This window comes from Puntigrus tetrazona, chromosome 4 (assembly GCF_018831695.1).
Source record: "Puntigrus tetrazona isolate hp1 chromosome 4, ASM1883169v1, whole genome shotgun sequence".
In the NCBI taxonomy this organism is placed as follows: domain Eukaryota; kingdom Metazoa; phylum Chordata; class Actinopteri; order Cypriniformes; family Cyprinidae; genus Puntigrus; species Puntigrus tetrazona.
The window spans coordinates 10,423,632-10,440,583 of NC_056702.1; the positions used below are offsets into that span (position 1 = coordinate 10,423,632).

The 16,952-nt window shown below is 38.2% G+C and overlaps 1 protein-coding gene across 1 annotated transcript; it reads right to left on the minus strand.

The window, feature by feature from the left end:
- Positions 1–300: 300 nt before the first annotated feature.
- Positions 301–9,864, minus strand: lrrc17 (leucine rich repeat containing 17). Its single transcript, XM_043236238.1, has 4 exons — positions 9,649–9,864; positions 5,921–6,776; positions 2,558–2,713; positions 301–959 (listed from the first exon to the last, which is right to left on the minus strand). Exons 2-4 carry the CDS (start codon positions 6,669–6,671, stop codon positions 529–531), a joined length of 1,338 nt encoding a protein of 445 aa, XP_043092173.1. The 5' UTR covers positions 6,672–6,776; positions 9,649–9,864; the 3' UTR covers positions 301–528.
- Positions 9,865–16,952: the final 7,088 nt, after the last annotated feature.

Consider the following 16,952-nt stretch of genomic DNA (forward strand, 5'->3'; position numbering starts at 1 on the left):
CACTTATGGCCAACGTTCTATAGGCATAAACAGCACAGGGCCGACTTCATGTGGATATACGCGTATGACCCTGTTTTAGAGACTTTACCGTGTCTCTTCATGCTATATCTTTGAACATATGGACCTGTTTTCCTTGCATAGAAAAGGAAAATGTGTTTTATGACTACATGCGTAGGTATTTGAGAGTTCATGTGTTGTTGCGTTTGGAAATGTGTCTAAATCACAACACGGGGAACTATATTTCGCACTAATTTGGTGACTGGGCAAACGTAAGACTCATCACTGAGTTAAAAAAAAAAACCCAAATCAAACAATTTTATTTATCATGATTCAATTTACAAAATTACTCGTTAGAAATACTAAAAAATACGTAAACATCAACTGCTCGATTTCGGCTTGAACTGAACTGTTCAGCAAATGTGACAGCATATTAAAGTTTCATCTCTCGCTCAGAATTTTGCTGGGAAAATGATTTGTTCATGACAAAATAAAAAAAAAAGAGTTCCCAACAGCATCACAGTTTCCATCTTAAGTCAGACGGATGATCTCAAATTTCTTCGGCCCTCTGTAAGGTCTGGGCCCCAAGTCTGAAAACAGCTCCTCTTCATCTATCTCAGCTGTGAGCTCCTGAGCTGTGATGCCTGCCGGGTCAGTGCCAGGCACCTGGCCCAGCTGCTTGTCTTTAGGACAGTCTGCGTTGTAGGTCTTGACGTAGTTTTCCACCGGCCAACCACGAAACTCCTCTGGTTCACTGCACACCAGACCTGTGTGGGACACACCGGGGTGGTGCTTCAGCCAATAGATCAAGTAATGAATGTTGTAATCACAAATCCAGGGGTTGTCCTCCAGAGACAGTTTTTTCAGGAAGTAGAGGTCCTCCAGAACGCCATATTGAAAATAGCGCAGGCTGTTGTTGGACAGATCCAATTCTCCTAAGTACAGCAGGCCTGTAAAGGCAGCTACAGAAAACATAAAGAGCAGAAAACAGATGAACAGTCTCCAAATGATTTCATTGGTAAAACCTATAAATAATACTTAAAATTCAGGTTATTACATTAAGGCTAAAATAAAAAAAAGGACTGTATTGAATATGCATTATTAAATGTATATGTATATGTAATGTATATGATTTTTCATTTACATAGTGTTAATGTGGAAAAAACAGAACATTTCATTAATTAGGGGATAGGACTGAATGAATGTCACCTCTTTTGCATTGAAGTAAGCTCAGTCTGCCAACTAACTCTTCTCACCGTGATCTCTGCACTGAATGATGAACTAAACAGAAGCTAGACTATAGTTCCCGAGCCTGTAGTGTGACTGAATCAGTGTTATCATTCCTCTAGGGAACCATTAGATGACACACCCTGCTGCTCAGTTCATCAGAGCCCGACTGGCTGCCATTAAGTGCATTTTTTAGGAAGTTTAGAAAGGCTCAGATGTCTTATAATTATAGCGGCATCAGCAAGTGCTTTCAGCAAGTTTTTTGTTTGTATTTCTCTCTATGCTGAGAGAAAAAGACAAATGTGAATTCTGTGTATAAACTTCTGAGGAAGCGCTTTTGGGGCGGACTTAATTGTAAAAAAGTGAAGGCAGGGGAATTCAGTGGTCAGTTGATTAAATATACGCCATTTCTAATGACTTTAAGGAAATTTAAAATGGATTCGATTTTAAACCAAAGAGTTGAGTGTACAGCTTTTGACAGACTCTGGAAATAAAATTATAGAAAGTCAAAGAGATTAAACCGCTCTTGAAGACTCACATCCCGACACTGAAGTTACTGTATGGCTTTAAAATGTGATTTTCAACTTTTAGAGTTTAGGGACCCCAGGTGTATATAGAAAAAGCTATATTTTGACAACAGACATCATTAAGATCATTTGCAAATTAAATTGATCTCCACAGATCCTACTTGTTGACAACACTGGCTTGAACAGACTATTACTAACCCTAACCGCTTTTGTGTTTCAGTGAGGAAAGATTACAGGATTTCTAACGCTGCTAAATGTGTCTGCTCAGCAAGAAATGGCCTACAGATTTTTTACAAGCTATTCTATTCTGTGAAACCCTACTCAGTTGGTAAAGGCTTGAAAATTAACATGCTGAGGTTTATTGCTTTCTCCACAATAACAACTCTTGATAGCTGTGCTGCATAGTTGAGGCCCACTTTGATTCCTCTCGTTCTTTATTCCCAAAAAACTAATAATTTTCTAAGTATAATAAGTTCCTTCACCCACTCATTGTTTTGACGAATGATTGTCAGAAATATAAGCTTGATGTAGAGGCCAGAGTTGACTCCTTCACCAGTATTCAAACAGAATGTGGCCTGTTTTCTAAATGCAATGGAAAATTTATGGTTTCTAGTTAACCTTTCATGAATTTCCCAACTGGTGTCTTTTCATTCAATGCCTCACAAGATGCATTAAAACTTTAATGTCAGACTTCCTTGTCACATACTGTATTGCTGTGCCAAACGTCTGTTTCCTGGGATTTGTAACAACAATCAAATAAATAATAAGTCTCGAGGACGGGATTTGGTTGTGTACCATTGGCTTACCTGTGTCAATGCTTTCCAGACTGTTTCCGCTCAGGTTCAAGAGCTTGAGGTCTTTAACGTTTACAAACTCCTTTGGTCTCAGCTGCTTGATGTTGTTTCTGGATAAATCCAGTCTCACAATGTCCAACGAGATGTCAGCCGGCACTGTTTTAAGGTCTATGGGAGAGAGAGTTGAATTACTGTAATTATGTAGGCCTATTGGAAATGGTAACTTCATAATTAGCACAATTACATGTTTGATTGACGTGCATTCATCAACGAATGTTGAGTTATTTTGATTCCTGGGGCAATACTGCGTAATTGACAGTGTGCTTGCAAAGCACTTTGAAGGGCTTTTTTGTATTTCCAAATGATTTCCAGCAGGCTAACCATACATGGAAACATCTGCCGTGACAATTGCTGGAAGTTCTATACAGTTGGTTCCTCGTTGGTGGTCTGCTAAAGTCATTTTCTCAGACACTTTACTGATAATGGCATTCAAACTAACTAGTATCTGTATATGGATCTTAAATTATACGCAAAGCATGATCGTTGTGAAGAAGCTCTCTGTGTATTTTGGAAAATTCTGGGCACTCGAAAGATCAACGCAACACTTTGGAAGGCTCCAGCAAACCGTGCCTGGCTATATTTATTTATATCTTTACAGAGAGAGCTATTAAAATCGTACACATGGCACACGTTTTGGTGGTAGCTCTCGAAGCTCTGCGAGACATCACTGTCTCTGTGATACTCGGAAATGTTATCGTGGGACTTGTCTGCTTTGACATGTGCAAAAGCTATGCGGCATGCAGAACCGATACAGCTGCACTTCCTGCTTTGACCCGCCAGAGCACCTGTTTTAAACCCTAGAGTGCTTTCAATGAGAGATCTTGCTCAGATTTTACATTCTGCTTTTGTTCTGCTACCTATCTAAACACATATTTGATCCACGGTTGCTACTAGAGTTGATATGACACTGCTTTACAGTGTCTCTGGGATCTGGAGATTTCTGAATTGTACCCAAAGAAATGAACGTGCTGTAATTCTTGTAACTAATTCAAGGAAAAGCCTTCCCAGAAGTTGAGATCACTAATTCTTGGCTTTTAGTCTCCTGCTCTTGCCATAAGATTCCTGTATGTGCTTTCTGCGATTAATGCTGACAAAAGAAATACCCATTTATCCCTTAGGTCCCCACGTTGGATGATGTAACACTTCAAAAGTGCGACTTTTTTGTTCTCGGGAGTGATTCAGGATGCCTCCCTCAGCTCTAGACTGCTGACTCACTATTTCTGACAAGCGGAGAAGTCCAAATCCCACTGACTTCAAAATCCATCTGACTTCATTTATTTCACTTCATTTGACTGTTCTCTATCACACACGTTTTGCTTGCCTCATCTAACCCTGAATTTCATCTTCGGCTTGGCAGTGTCTCTCATCTTGTTATGGATGTCAGAGCACATTTAGCTAGTTTTTTAAAATAATGAACCTCGCTTTACAAGACGGAGAACTCAAAATTCATGTGCAAAAATCGAAGGCTCCAGAGAAGAGAAAAAATTTTGCAACGACAAAGAGCTCTTTCATAGTTAAATGCAGAATTATATCCGTCTTTCTTGAGTGAATTTTAAATGACACTTTCTTTGTTGTGTCTCACAGCCATCTCTTCATCAAGAAACCCTCTTGTTCTAAGTCTTTCCCTGAAACACTGTAAGACATGCATAAGACACAGACCAGCACTGTGCTCGCATTCCCATGGTGATATGCATGTATAGCCATAGTAATGTGGTATTTCCTATGCTTTTGGAAGAGCTTTTTTAAGGGACTGATTTTTCATATGAATTTTACCTTTGTTTCACAGACAGTATTTTGAAATCTAAAACTGAGATTCAAGCTTCAGAAAAGTTATGGTGTCTTGATAGCAGTCAGAATATGGCATTAATGTGTCTCTAGAGAAAAGTCTCCAGATGTTGAAGCTGGAAAGAGACTCATTCCCTTTCCGCTAGTTCCCTGCATCTTATATTTCATGTTTTCAGACATTTGTTCCACTCTGCTGTGAATTAGAGTAACTTACCACATGCTAAGTCAGCAGAATATCTATCTATCTATCTATCTATCTATCTATCTAGGCTCATTCTTCAACTCCCCCGGAGTTAATTAGTTGTAAATTAGTTTTACAGTTTTTGAATCCATTCAGCTGATCTCTGGGTCTGAAGATAGCACTTTTAGCATAGCTTAGCATAGATCATTAAATCCAAATAGACCAGTAGCATCACGTTCAAAAATGTCCAAAAGGTTTCAATACTTTTCCAATTTAAAACTTGACTGTTCTGTAGTCATATCGTGTATTTAGACTGGCAGAAAATGAAAAGTTGCGATTTTCTGGGCTGATATGACTACGAACTACACTTTCATTCCGTTGTAATAATAAAGGAAATTTGCTGCCATCCCATGCAGGTGCAATTATATCACACAGCGCCTGTTAAAAATAGTCCCCAGCTTGCAAGACACACTCCCTGTGCAAGCAAGAGGGTCTGGCTGTTTTCAGGTGCTGCGTGATGTCACTGCGCCTGCTGGGGCCTTGGTAGTTCCTAGTAATATCAGCCTAGAAAATCACAACTTTTCATTTAGTGCTGGTCTTAATACACAATAAACTACACAAAAGTCAAGTTTTAAATAGGAAAAAATATCAAAACTCTTTGGTCATTTTTGATTGTCATGTTAATGGTCTAATTGGATTCAATGATTCATGCTAAGCTATACTATAGCCATGCTATAGACCCAGAGATTGGCTGAACGGACTCAAAAGTGGGAAAAAATATATTTATTTACTCTAGGGAGTTGGAGAATTACCCTACTTTCAAAAAAAAAAAAAAACCTAACTGGTTCTGCAGAGAAACCACATCAACATTTCAATTTGCTAAAAAGAAACCACACATTTTCAAGCTAACCCTCTTCATCTTTCTGTCAGATTTAATTACCTGATTGCATTAAATTTGGCAGCCTCTTTCACAAATCCTTTCACATTATAATAATTATTATGCAAAATTCTATAAACTTTTTTATTTCTTTCTTTTTTGTTTGTTTAGTGGGAAAGAATCAGTTTAGTGGACCAAATTATTCATGATACCACTGTTGAGGTCATACAGTCAGCCAAATATTGCTCAGTATTTCTTGGTAACCAACATAATTACTGGACACAACATAAACAGAAAAGACTGTGTGCACCTATACAGTGACCATTATGGTCACCATGGCTTGCCAATTCAATTGTGAATCATTGGATTTTCCCGAACAGGGTAATGTGTTTGTTTCTTCGCAACCACAGCTTGATTTCACACCCACTTCTCTCTAAATGTCCCTCAAAATAGTGAGCAATAGCTTTCTCACCTCGGTTCCTGCAGTCCAGGCGTGGCACAGGGTGCATGTAAGTGTGGCATAGAGAGGTTGCGTCATTTTTTTTTTGTGGAGCTGGTAGGGACTGATTGTCTGGATGATATATTGGGATCAATACGTTCTCTTGCTGAGGAGTACACAGAAGCTCTGCATCCAGCTTCTTCAGTTGCCTCCCCCAGAAATCCCTGGGCTCAGCACAGCGTGCGTAATTACCGATGTTACGGTTACTGGGCACTTGTATGAACCTGACCAGGCTGTCCAGCTGGCAGTCACACCACCAGGGATTGTCATGGAGTCGCAAGTACTTGAGTTGCGGCATTGGGATCAGCATGCCTTCGCTGGCCACCTGCAGACGGTTGTGCTGCAGCAGTAAAGTGGTGAGTCTGCTCAGGCCGTTGAACGCTCCCTCCTCTATGCGGGAGATTTCATTCTGCTGGAGATCCAGACTTTTTAGGTTTCGGAATTGACTGAAGGTGTTGTCTCGCAGCACCTGGATCCGGTTCCGAGCTAGCAGCAGGTGGTGAATGTCCTCCGGCCAGCCCGATAGTACGGCTGTCAGATGGCGATCTTGGCAGTCAAAGAACTTTTCCCCATTGGCTGTACTTTCCTTGCAGTCTGCAGCAAACCGCTTGGTGGTACTTGACCGATCCCGACTCCGCATTCGGCGTCCCTTTCCACCCTTTCGTGCCTCAGTTGCCCAGACCACCAGGCACAGCAGCAGCAGCAGACCGCAGAGCAGCCGCATGGCAAACAGCAGCAGCTGGGCTAACCAGTCAAGTAGAGTCTCAGCGAAACGTTGTTTAACCCGAGAGCTAGCTTTAGTCAGAGTGAGGGGGCACAGCTGCAGTCCCTGACAAAAAAGGCAAACGAAATGTAAATACCTCATTTACCAATAGATGCCTTCCAAACAGAGAGAGAGAGGACACACACACAAATGAATAGCATCTTTGTCTTTCTATGAATTCAAAACAAGTAAAACCTCATAGGAAGTAGTACTTATGTTTAAAGGAATGTTGAAGGTTTAATGCAAGTCAAGCTCAATCCACAAAATACAGTATTGAAATCCCTTCTATGAAAATGTATACTTTTGTCATCCAAAGGGTTTAAATGGCAAATTTGAGGTTTATATGCTGCACAGACGTTGACAGGAAGTTTGGAGCGTTTGTACACACATATGTGTGCCAGTACTATTACATCATTCCTTAAATCTGTTGCACGGCTTACAAATCCTCACCTGCAACAAACGTGAACCAAGTAATTATCTATCTATTCATCTTTTCTTTGACACTGCTATGAAGTAGTTCCAGGTTTGTTGACCTATCATCACGATCACTTTGCCACATTCTTTCCAAGTTAGCAACAGTAGACCATAAAAAGCAGATTTAAACATCCTGAAAGAAACATGCTATATAGTTTGCTAACGTTGAGACAGTTTAATATAGAATAAGCATTGAATTCTTGAAATCCACTTTGTGTCATGGCTGCATTTCCTTTGTTGTTCATTTATGTTCAACAGTTTATTATAGTCCATCATAAATTGTTCCTTACTTGGAGTAGGAAAACGTCTTAAAGTTTCATTACCATATGTTAAGGATCAGTGCTACATAATGTCTTAACTATAATTAAAAATGATCTAGCATATTTGGATGACCACTATCCCTAGAGATTGCATAAAAACAAAATGAATTACAACTCGATTTTTGGCATAATCCCTTTTCTGAGCCCACACCCTATGTCAATATTTGCCTTGTGGTGAGACATGCTGCATTTTTTACTATTTAATAACAATTACAAATAAGTTCTCATTTCTGGCATGTTTTTCTCTCGGTTTGCTTGCGCATAAATGTTATAATCACTTCTCATAGACTTGGCCTGACTGTGCTGTGTGCTATTGCAGAGACATATAAGCTATTTGTTGACTGACTTGTCTCTCTAGCACTCTCAAAACATTGTGCTGTTTGTTTGAGTAGTCTGGCGTAGTCCGTTGAGTAATGTGAATTAAGATGAATAGGAATGATCACAGATCACCTCACATACTATAGCCCTCTTCTATGAGACAACAGTTTGCTATTTAAAGCATGGAAGGGCAGTGCTAATACTTGAACAGGGATGCTGTATTCTGTCTCCAGCTTGATCAGACTGCTGAACATCTGCCCAAAAAATCTGTTGTGTAACTTGCCGTTGAACCCTTTACAGCACTTTTACTCACTGGTCCTCTTCACTCCACAGATTGCGGTGAAATTCAGCAATGGATTTTGGGCTTTCCCTGTCTTGCAAGACTCTGTAAAACACAGGTCTTGGCAAAGACTTGGCAACACTCTTCCAGTCTATAGTTACGTTGCTGTGCTGCTATTTTCACAGATGTATCATGCAATTAAATTGTTAAAATGGTATTAGCAGGAACAGCTCCATGTTCTCTCTTTCCAGTGATAAAACGCCACATGACATCATGTGAACACGCTGTGTTTTTAATCCTTTTTATATTTCTAGCCTTTCTATATTTTTTCACTTTTTTTGCTTTTGTGCTTGTGTTATGCCAGTGGAAAAAAAGCTTTATAACTTATAACGCATATGTACTAGGACAGATGCAATGCATTCCTGTACAGATCAGCGAAGTGACACGCATTTAAACCTTTGTGATCATCAATCATATAGCACTTTAGCAAAACTGGAAAAAATTCTACAATAATCTCAGATATAAAGGGAGTCTGTGAACAGATTTGCCTGGGATAAGCTCTGCTAATAGAGCAGACATTAACAGGAAACAGTCAGCACTTCAGGTGAATGAACCAGCATAACGCAATCCTTGTGCGAGTTACTGGCTGCCACAGCCTTGGTTTACTATAATAATAGAAAGAAAGAAGAACCACGGGATGGAAAACTTCAATGGGAAATGGAGCAGAACGCAGGCACTGTTCATTGTCTAACATGAAAGTTGGAGTGTATTTTCTTTTCAACTCCTTTATATACAAATACAAAAACATTTTTTTCATGCCACCCAAATTCCAGGTCACCCAGAATGTCCAAAAGAGTGCTTCTGATTATTTTAGATCTAGACATAATGACCTAAAACATATTTTGGTTACAGACCTTGAGAAGAATTTACCCCCAATCCCACACCGTATAGACCCCAGTTATCAGCACCGTGTGTGTGTGTGTGTGTGTGTGAGAGAACACGTTGTCATGGCCAGCAGCGCTTAATTAAAACCATTTGAACTTCCTGTTTGAGGAGGAAAATATTGGGTTTTTTTTTTACTTCTATCAAACTGTTTTACTTTTTACCCAAACCTAAAAATCAAGTGGTATAATGATTAAACCTCTCCCTTTAAATGAAAACTTTCTCAACACATATATTTAAGCAGAGGAACCTTTGGACTCACATAGACATCAATCAATAAAAAAAAAAAAAAAAAAAAAGAGACCACAAACATGCATTTCAGAATAGTCACTCAGTATTCCTCTTCATGTTTGTGCTACTTTCCTGAACCAGCATGTAGAGTTGGACAGTATATCTTGAGAAGAGACACAATTGCTAAACAAATGTTTTAACACAGACTGACTCCAGTCAATGCCCTGCCAAAATTAAGACTGCTGGAAGCATGCAATCTCACTGTTGTGAATCTGCAGTCGAGTCAAGAATGCATGACTTTACTGTACTTCCATCTGCATTGAGAAAAAAGATTTTCCCACACACATGCAAACACATAAAAGTCCTCAGGTACCTGTGCACAGGGAAATACATCCGAAATCCAATCTGGATATGTCCTGTTAGCTGATCTTTAGGTCCTGTCATGAGCTTTGTGCGGAGCTGGCTGCCTGAACTCAGCGATCTGACTGTATGCGTGTGTGTATGTGCATGAGCATATGTGTGTGTGAGGCTCAGTGCAGCCCCCAAGCTTGTGCCTGGTTTTAAATTACACGTTGCATCTCCGTGCAGGCGATCAGACCCACATGTCCCTGTTACAACTGTACTGCCTCCAGCCTTCCAGCACTTTGTGAGGCTCTTCATCAGTTTGATGTCTAAGAGGCTCTGCGAGGCAACTCCATTCAAACGATGTGGAAAGTATGTTTCTTGTTTTAAAGGGGTAGTGCACTTAAAAAATGAAAACTGCGACGTGACATCTGCCTTAACTTCATTCATGAGGGAACATATTTGTAAATAGTGTGAGTCATTTTCAATGAATCAGTCGAGTATAATGTTCACAAATCAAATTTATATGGTTCTTGAGCTCAATATAGTTTAAACTCAGTACAAAATAAAGCTGCTTTGTGATGCCATACACTAAAAATAATAAAAGTTGGCTTAAATTAAAATTTAAAGGCAACTTTTTTGAGTTTACTCAACTTTGGATCAAGTGGCTCATTCAACCTAAGTTACTGAGGAAAGTCAGGTCTCATTTTTGATCAGCTTTACTATTTTGAACGTAGATTTTTTTTCTGTTGTCTTGGAAAATGCTGTGTTTTTTGTTTGTGTGTTTGTTTTTTGCAAATAGCAAACTAATAGGTAAGCAAATAGGTAAGATAGTCTAATAAGTAGACAAGATTTTTGTGTTTCTAACGGTGACGGCCAACAAATTTTAAAATGATTAGCTCTTTATATCAAAGTAAAACAGCACTAACAGTAACAAAATAACAACTGACTAACAATAATGATAAAACAACAAAAAAGTTGTTGGAAGTCAGTAAACAGCAAAATAATAATACTGCAACATTAAATGTGTAATTTATTCATGCTGCAATGCATGCTGGCAACTCACAAAGCTTTCAACATGAGATTCTTTGTTCAGACAACTATGTTTGACTAGTTGGGACAACATTTGGGGTAGTTTTGTTGGTTTTTATGTATGTTAAGTTATTATAGTATTCAAAAGTTCTTTCAATTACACAATGAAAGATAGAGATGGTTCTTTAAAGAACCTTTAACTGAATGGTTCTTTTTGGAACAAAAAATGTATGGTTCTTCTATGGTGTTGCTGTGAGGAATCTTTAAAGCGCCATTATTTTTAAGATAGCAATACAATTGTTAAAAAATTATCTTCTCAAAGAAAAGAAAGTACATCGTACAGGTTTGGAACGACATAAGACTGCATAAATGATAACAGAATTTCTGTGTTTGAGTGAAATATTACTCGTGAAGCAGAAATGTAGGCACATCTGTCTATCATCTTGAGCAACTCGTCTTTGAGAACTGCCTTGCATTTATTATGCGTTTTGTGTTCATAGTCGCGTAAACATGAAACTAATTAAACTGAATGGCATCTTGCTTTGTAAATGCAATGACTGAAGCACAAAGAGACTTGCTTTTATCTCTGGCATGCCATTGGGACTGTTTTTTTCTTTGTGTTTGTTAATATCACCTCATAAATGAACAGCACTTACCCCTATTACTAGGCCCCTGTGTAGAAACACAACCTGCCCTGCAGTGAGGACTTTGATGTGTCTGTTCCCAGAAGACATTTGTATCTGTCTTTCAATTAACTAAATAAGGACAGTTTCTTGAATGTGTGCTGTTTTGTAGTTAAAACTAGTTAAAGTACAATCTTTGAACAACTGGTTTACCTGAAATATCATATAAAAAAAGTCATGACAATCAATGCTATCTTTAAAAGCTTATGGAAATTCTTATTTTCCTGAGCTAAAGATTACTATGGGAGTGCAATCTCTAAACGTAACTTTATACAATCGCCAGTTTATATACTGCTTTCTCCTTCTTTTTTTCAGGCAGTCTCATTTTCACAGTCTGGACCTTTCCAAAAATTTGTTCTGGATTAGGTTTAATAGCTAGAACGCATTGGCCTTTTTGGGGGGGGGTTGATGAAATTTCTCTTAGTAAAAATGACTGCCAAATCTTTTACTCTCAGTCTGCCAGCAGTTTTAATTGTGGATACACAATTCCTGTATATAAATAGTAGAGCATGACACTAACAATGATAAGGCCACAGGTTTAATTCCCAGGGAGTGCATGAAAAAAAAAAAATGCCAATACAGATTATGAATTTATTTTCACAGTAGCATTGCATTGTAGGTTAGAGTCGTGCTTTGTGTCTAAAACTAATCTTGTTACCATTACATTACGACAGTTTGACTTATGTTTATGATTTTTGTCACCAGATGCGTTTTTGACATAAAGAGATGTTTGATCATTCAAGAGTTTGACTTGCTATTGGGGGAGCAGCTGTGTATCATTTGTATTGTAGTTCAGCGCCTGGAGGACAAAGACAATTGTTCATGCAAAAATTTGAAAAGATAAGATCAAAATGTTTCAGCAAAACGAAGTCGTATTTTTGCAGTTAGCCTGTATGTTCCTTAGAGAAAGAGAGAAAAAAACCAAAACTCTTTTTTTGGCGTTAAGCCGATTGGAACTGCATTGTGTTGATGCTGTTGGCATGGATACAGTGCTTCCATAGGGATATGATTAATTTGTATAGTCTGTATTAATAGGTTATTAAAATATACTGAATTCTGGAAAATTCCACGGTAGACAGTGAGAGAGCTTATTTATGGTAATGGATAATTTACTGTATTGTTATAATTACTAATGTGTAAAAAAAAAACCTGTGGGTTTGAACTATGGCTGCTTCCCACCTGGAATGAAAAACGGATTCCTGATTTCACAGCGTTTAGTTGCACAAGACGTGATGTAATCAAACTCACACTCCCAGGAATAGGAACATCTTGGCATGAAGATAAATTCGGACATTCTCCTCAAACCCTGTTCCTGAACAGGCCCAGACATGCCAGTATTAGCGTGCTAAAATATTGATGTTAAGACTTAGACAATTATGCATGCATCATTTTTGATTGTTGTGCATTACTCAAATTTACATATTCACAGATGTTTCTGTGCATAAAAGGCGATGATGGATAGTTTTATCTGCCCCTAGTCAGAAAAATGTCAGTTAGATTCACTAAAACAAGAGCTTAACTTTTGACTGCAGCTTTCTGGACTGCCGAAGAACCGTAATTGTAACCAGGGAGGTTTGCATTGCATTATACCAAGCGTGTGAAATAAACATAAAAATATATAAATAAATAAATTTGTAAGAGATCAGATGCTTTAAATTGGTAAATTAGACACAGAAAAATAAATGCTTGCTTCACTTTCAAGCTTCTTTCATTTCTTCAAGCACTTGATTAAAAAAAAACAACTACGTTTTAAAATAATTTATGTACTTTCAATGATCATGCGAGGTACTGCAAACAATAACACATTTTTTGAATTCATTTGGAGAGACATCCTTCAATTTATCTTCCAGTCCAGACGAAACTGTTTAACCTGAGCCTAAAACATAAAGTTTATGTAAAAAGACAGCTAGTACTGTATGGGTCTTCCAGTGATTGAAAAGATGCAGCTGCTGTGAAGGGCATTACGCAGGCAGAGTGGACTTTGGCATAGATTTCAATGTGTCTCCATATGCACATTACACTCTATCTACCATGAACAAAGAGTCCGTATCCGAGAGCCGTGTCAGAGCTCTGTATGTGTGTGTGTGTGTGTGAGAGAGAGTGAACGAGTGGATTTATAAGGCTTGCTGATATTATGCAGAGCAACCTTTGTTCGAATGTGGTTGGCAACTATAGCCGATTGGCAAAAGATCTACTTTACCGGTTTACAAAACCGTTCCTCAGCAATATTTGTGCCAACATGCTTTCAACTTCCAAATTCAAGGTTCCTGTTACAAAGCCATTTCTGTTGATCCATAAGATGATTCTTCAATAATTGCGCCTATATGTAAACGCAGATGTCATTCATACGTAATGGCAAATGGGGAAGATACAGTTCATTAGATCAAAGCCTACTTTAAGTTTTCCATCAATTCTGACTTAAAATTACTGTATTTGTGCAGCTGGCGGGAATCATATCTCAGCTGTTCAGCTGTGTGTATGCATCACCAGGCTTCACTTGTCACATATTTCATTTTTTTCTTCATAAGAGTGAATGGAGTAAACGTGTTTTTCTTTCCTTAAGTAAAGGGCATACATCATGTGGACATCTAGCCTTGCTGAAGTTTAAAACAAAGATTTTGCTGCCATTGTAGTTCACAGTTAGCAGAACTGTTCTGGTTTAGAGATGGATTTTTCAATCATTGCTTTGGCTTTAAAGAAATACCCCCCAAAAATACATTTCTGCATAATTTTAGCATGTAATTTCAAAATGCCATCAATACTTAAAAAAGGTTTTCAAGTATTTACAAATGAAAGAGACTAGAAATTTTCACAGTAGTGATACCTGGCTCATGGATAAATAATAAATTATTTTGAATTTTCAATCTTTTCAACGAATAACCTGATATGAAGGACTGAACGACTGATACATGAATCAGAAAGACCCGCTTCTTGAGTTCAACTTACAATGGCCTAATAACTTACTGTTGGAAAATTTGGGTTGTTAACTGACAAAATTATCTTGTGACTTAAGATGACATTGTTTTCTCTTTTTTTTTTTTTACAGAACAAAACTATTTTCTTTATGCTTGATAGCATCGTTATCCATTTAATTGTAATTGTTTGTAAAATAATGTTATTCAGAATTGGAATCGCATGGAGATGAGCAAATGATGACAGATGTGTTTTCGTAGCAATATTAGGCTTTCATATTTGATCAGCAGGAGCAGCGTAAGCAGATCCAGTTCACCAAGATTTCACTACTAACTTGTCATATCCATTATGCTACTTGAACTTTATTGCTAGAGTTGTTATGACCTATTCCTTTGAGCTTCACAAAATTTTCATTCATCCAGAAACATTCTTCATAAATCACAGGATAAAGGGACCAGATCTTCTTGTCTTTCATCTCTCACTCCAGAGCATGTGTCTGCAAATCTGGATGGATAAATGCTGCATGCCTAAGACTCCAGCGAAACTTGTGTCTGCTTGTCAGTTTTTTATAGATGGAAAATCCAAGGACAACAAAGAAGCTCGAAACAACCTCTTCCTGATATTTGTGTCTGAGCACACTTTTACATACAACTGAATGTTCTGTGCATTTAAGAAATAAGAGTTGTCCCTCGCGTTACACAGACAGAGGTTCTCACTTACTTGTCTCAACATGTTTTGTCCCAACAAGTTTGTGACTGTATTGGAAACAAAGTAATTGGGACCTGTGTCATGGCAACATGTGCTAATTGTTGGACAAATCTGTTCCTTGTTACAGCTATTTAAAACAAGACCCAACAGACCTCAGCCAGACAGCTGTAACACCCAGCATGGACTTTTTATTTGTCATAGATCCCGAACAGAGCTATGATGAAAGACCTCAAGTAGACCATCCTAGTTAAAGTTTCAGTTTCAGCTCCTTTCTGAACCCAAATTAATTTAATCACAGCACGGGGCTTACCGGGTACAAACGCTTATCTCTTGAGGATTACCACTTGCAAATTGATGTTTGGTTGATTCAAGATTCTCAAAAAGTTGATTCTTTGTTTTGATGAGGAACATCTTGACTCTGATGATCCAAAAGCAAGCACCAAAGCCAGGAGCATTTTGCAGTCTGCAGCTCTTTAGAAGTTCATCTCAGAAGCTAAATGGAAACATTGTGTGAAAGGATGTCTTTGACCTTTGCACTTATATATTTTTTACGATGTTTTGCACATGTGCAGTTTTTAGTATAGCGTGTTAGGTTAAATGTTTAGCTTCTTTTTAACATTTTACTGTAATGCTTTTAGCATTTTGAAACATAAAAGGTCTGTGTGAATGCCGCTTAAGATGGTCTGTTTTGCAAGGAAATACAAGCCGATGAGGTTAATGAGGATTACCAGAGAGACTTTGCATTTGACTTTGCAAGACAAAGTTTGAGTTTTATTTCTGTCAGATTATTTTTCCTTTTATGTTGTCAGCATAAATTAGATAAACCCTGTGCACACTTTATTTTTTGGATGGGAGGACAGCCAGTTAGGATAAGGAAGTGTGTGAATGTAAAGATATTGTGGGAGCTAGGAGGAATTTAACAACCAAAGACACTCTTTTCCCTTCTTTACATGTCCAGCCTATGCACTTTTGCTACAAATCACACTCAGTTCATTCTGAAGAAACGTCATTTGGTCTGCCAGAAAAAGAAATTGATTCACTTCTGAAAGAAACCCCCCCACCCCTCTATCTGATTCCTCCAGCATGCATGACGTCATCCCTACTGAAGATAAACAATATAATGTCTCAGGAACCATTGCTTGATTTATTTTTAGAGGGTGATTTATGTAACTGCAAAGCTTCAGTATACACACATTGTTTTCACAGATGTGTGGCCTCCACTCTCTCTCTCCCCTAAACATGACAGAGGTTTAAATGGCAAGGCACTTTTTTTCTTATTCCAGGCATACAAAACAAACCAGCCAAACCTTGAATTTGATTTACAAGTAGTCTCAGTCTAAAATCTGGTTTAGAAACCACCAGTGTTATAACCAGTTAATGTGGAATATTCAAACAAACATCACAGAGCCTCAATGTTTACATACTTTCAGGAATACTATGTTGGGATAAGAACCTTGACAAAACAAAAAGCAAAACAAAAAAACAGCACATGTTGGTTTGGTATGTTTTGAAGCTGTTTTGTTGATGGTCCTTAGTTGGTCCTGAGATAAAAAGCTGGTTTAAGCTGGTCATTTTCTGGTCCTAAGCAACTAGCTCCTGCTCAGGGCTACATCATAACCATCTTATAACCAGCTCAGGACAAGCTTGAACCATGCAGCTCATAACCAACTAAGGACCATCTCAAAACCATCTGTCATGCTTCAAAAGCATGTGTGTTGTGAACAGAGAGAAAATACCTTCATAACACCATCTTTTAATTCACTCCAAGTAGGACTATTATCCAGATATGGCAAAACTGATAATGACAGTGCTTCGATTTCCTCTTTTTGCATTGTACATTACAACACCTTTGAAAGAGAAGCAGATCAAGGTGCCTGCTATCCAAATGTTATTTCCTGTGTTATTACTATTTTCAGAGCATGTTTATCATTTCTAAAGGAATTTGAATCATTTCAAGGTTCCCTGTGGAAAAGCAAGTGGACCCACTTAGGCTCCAAAT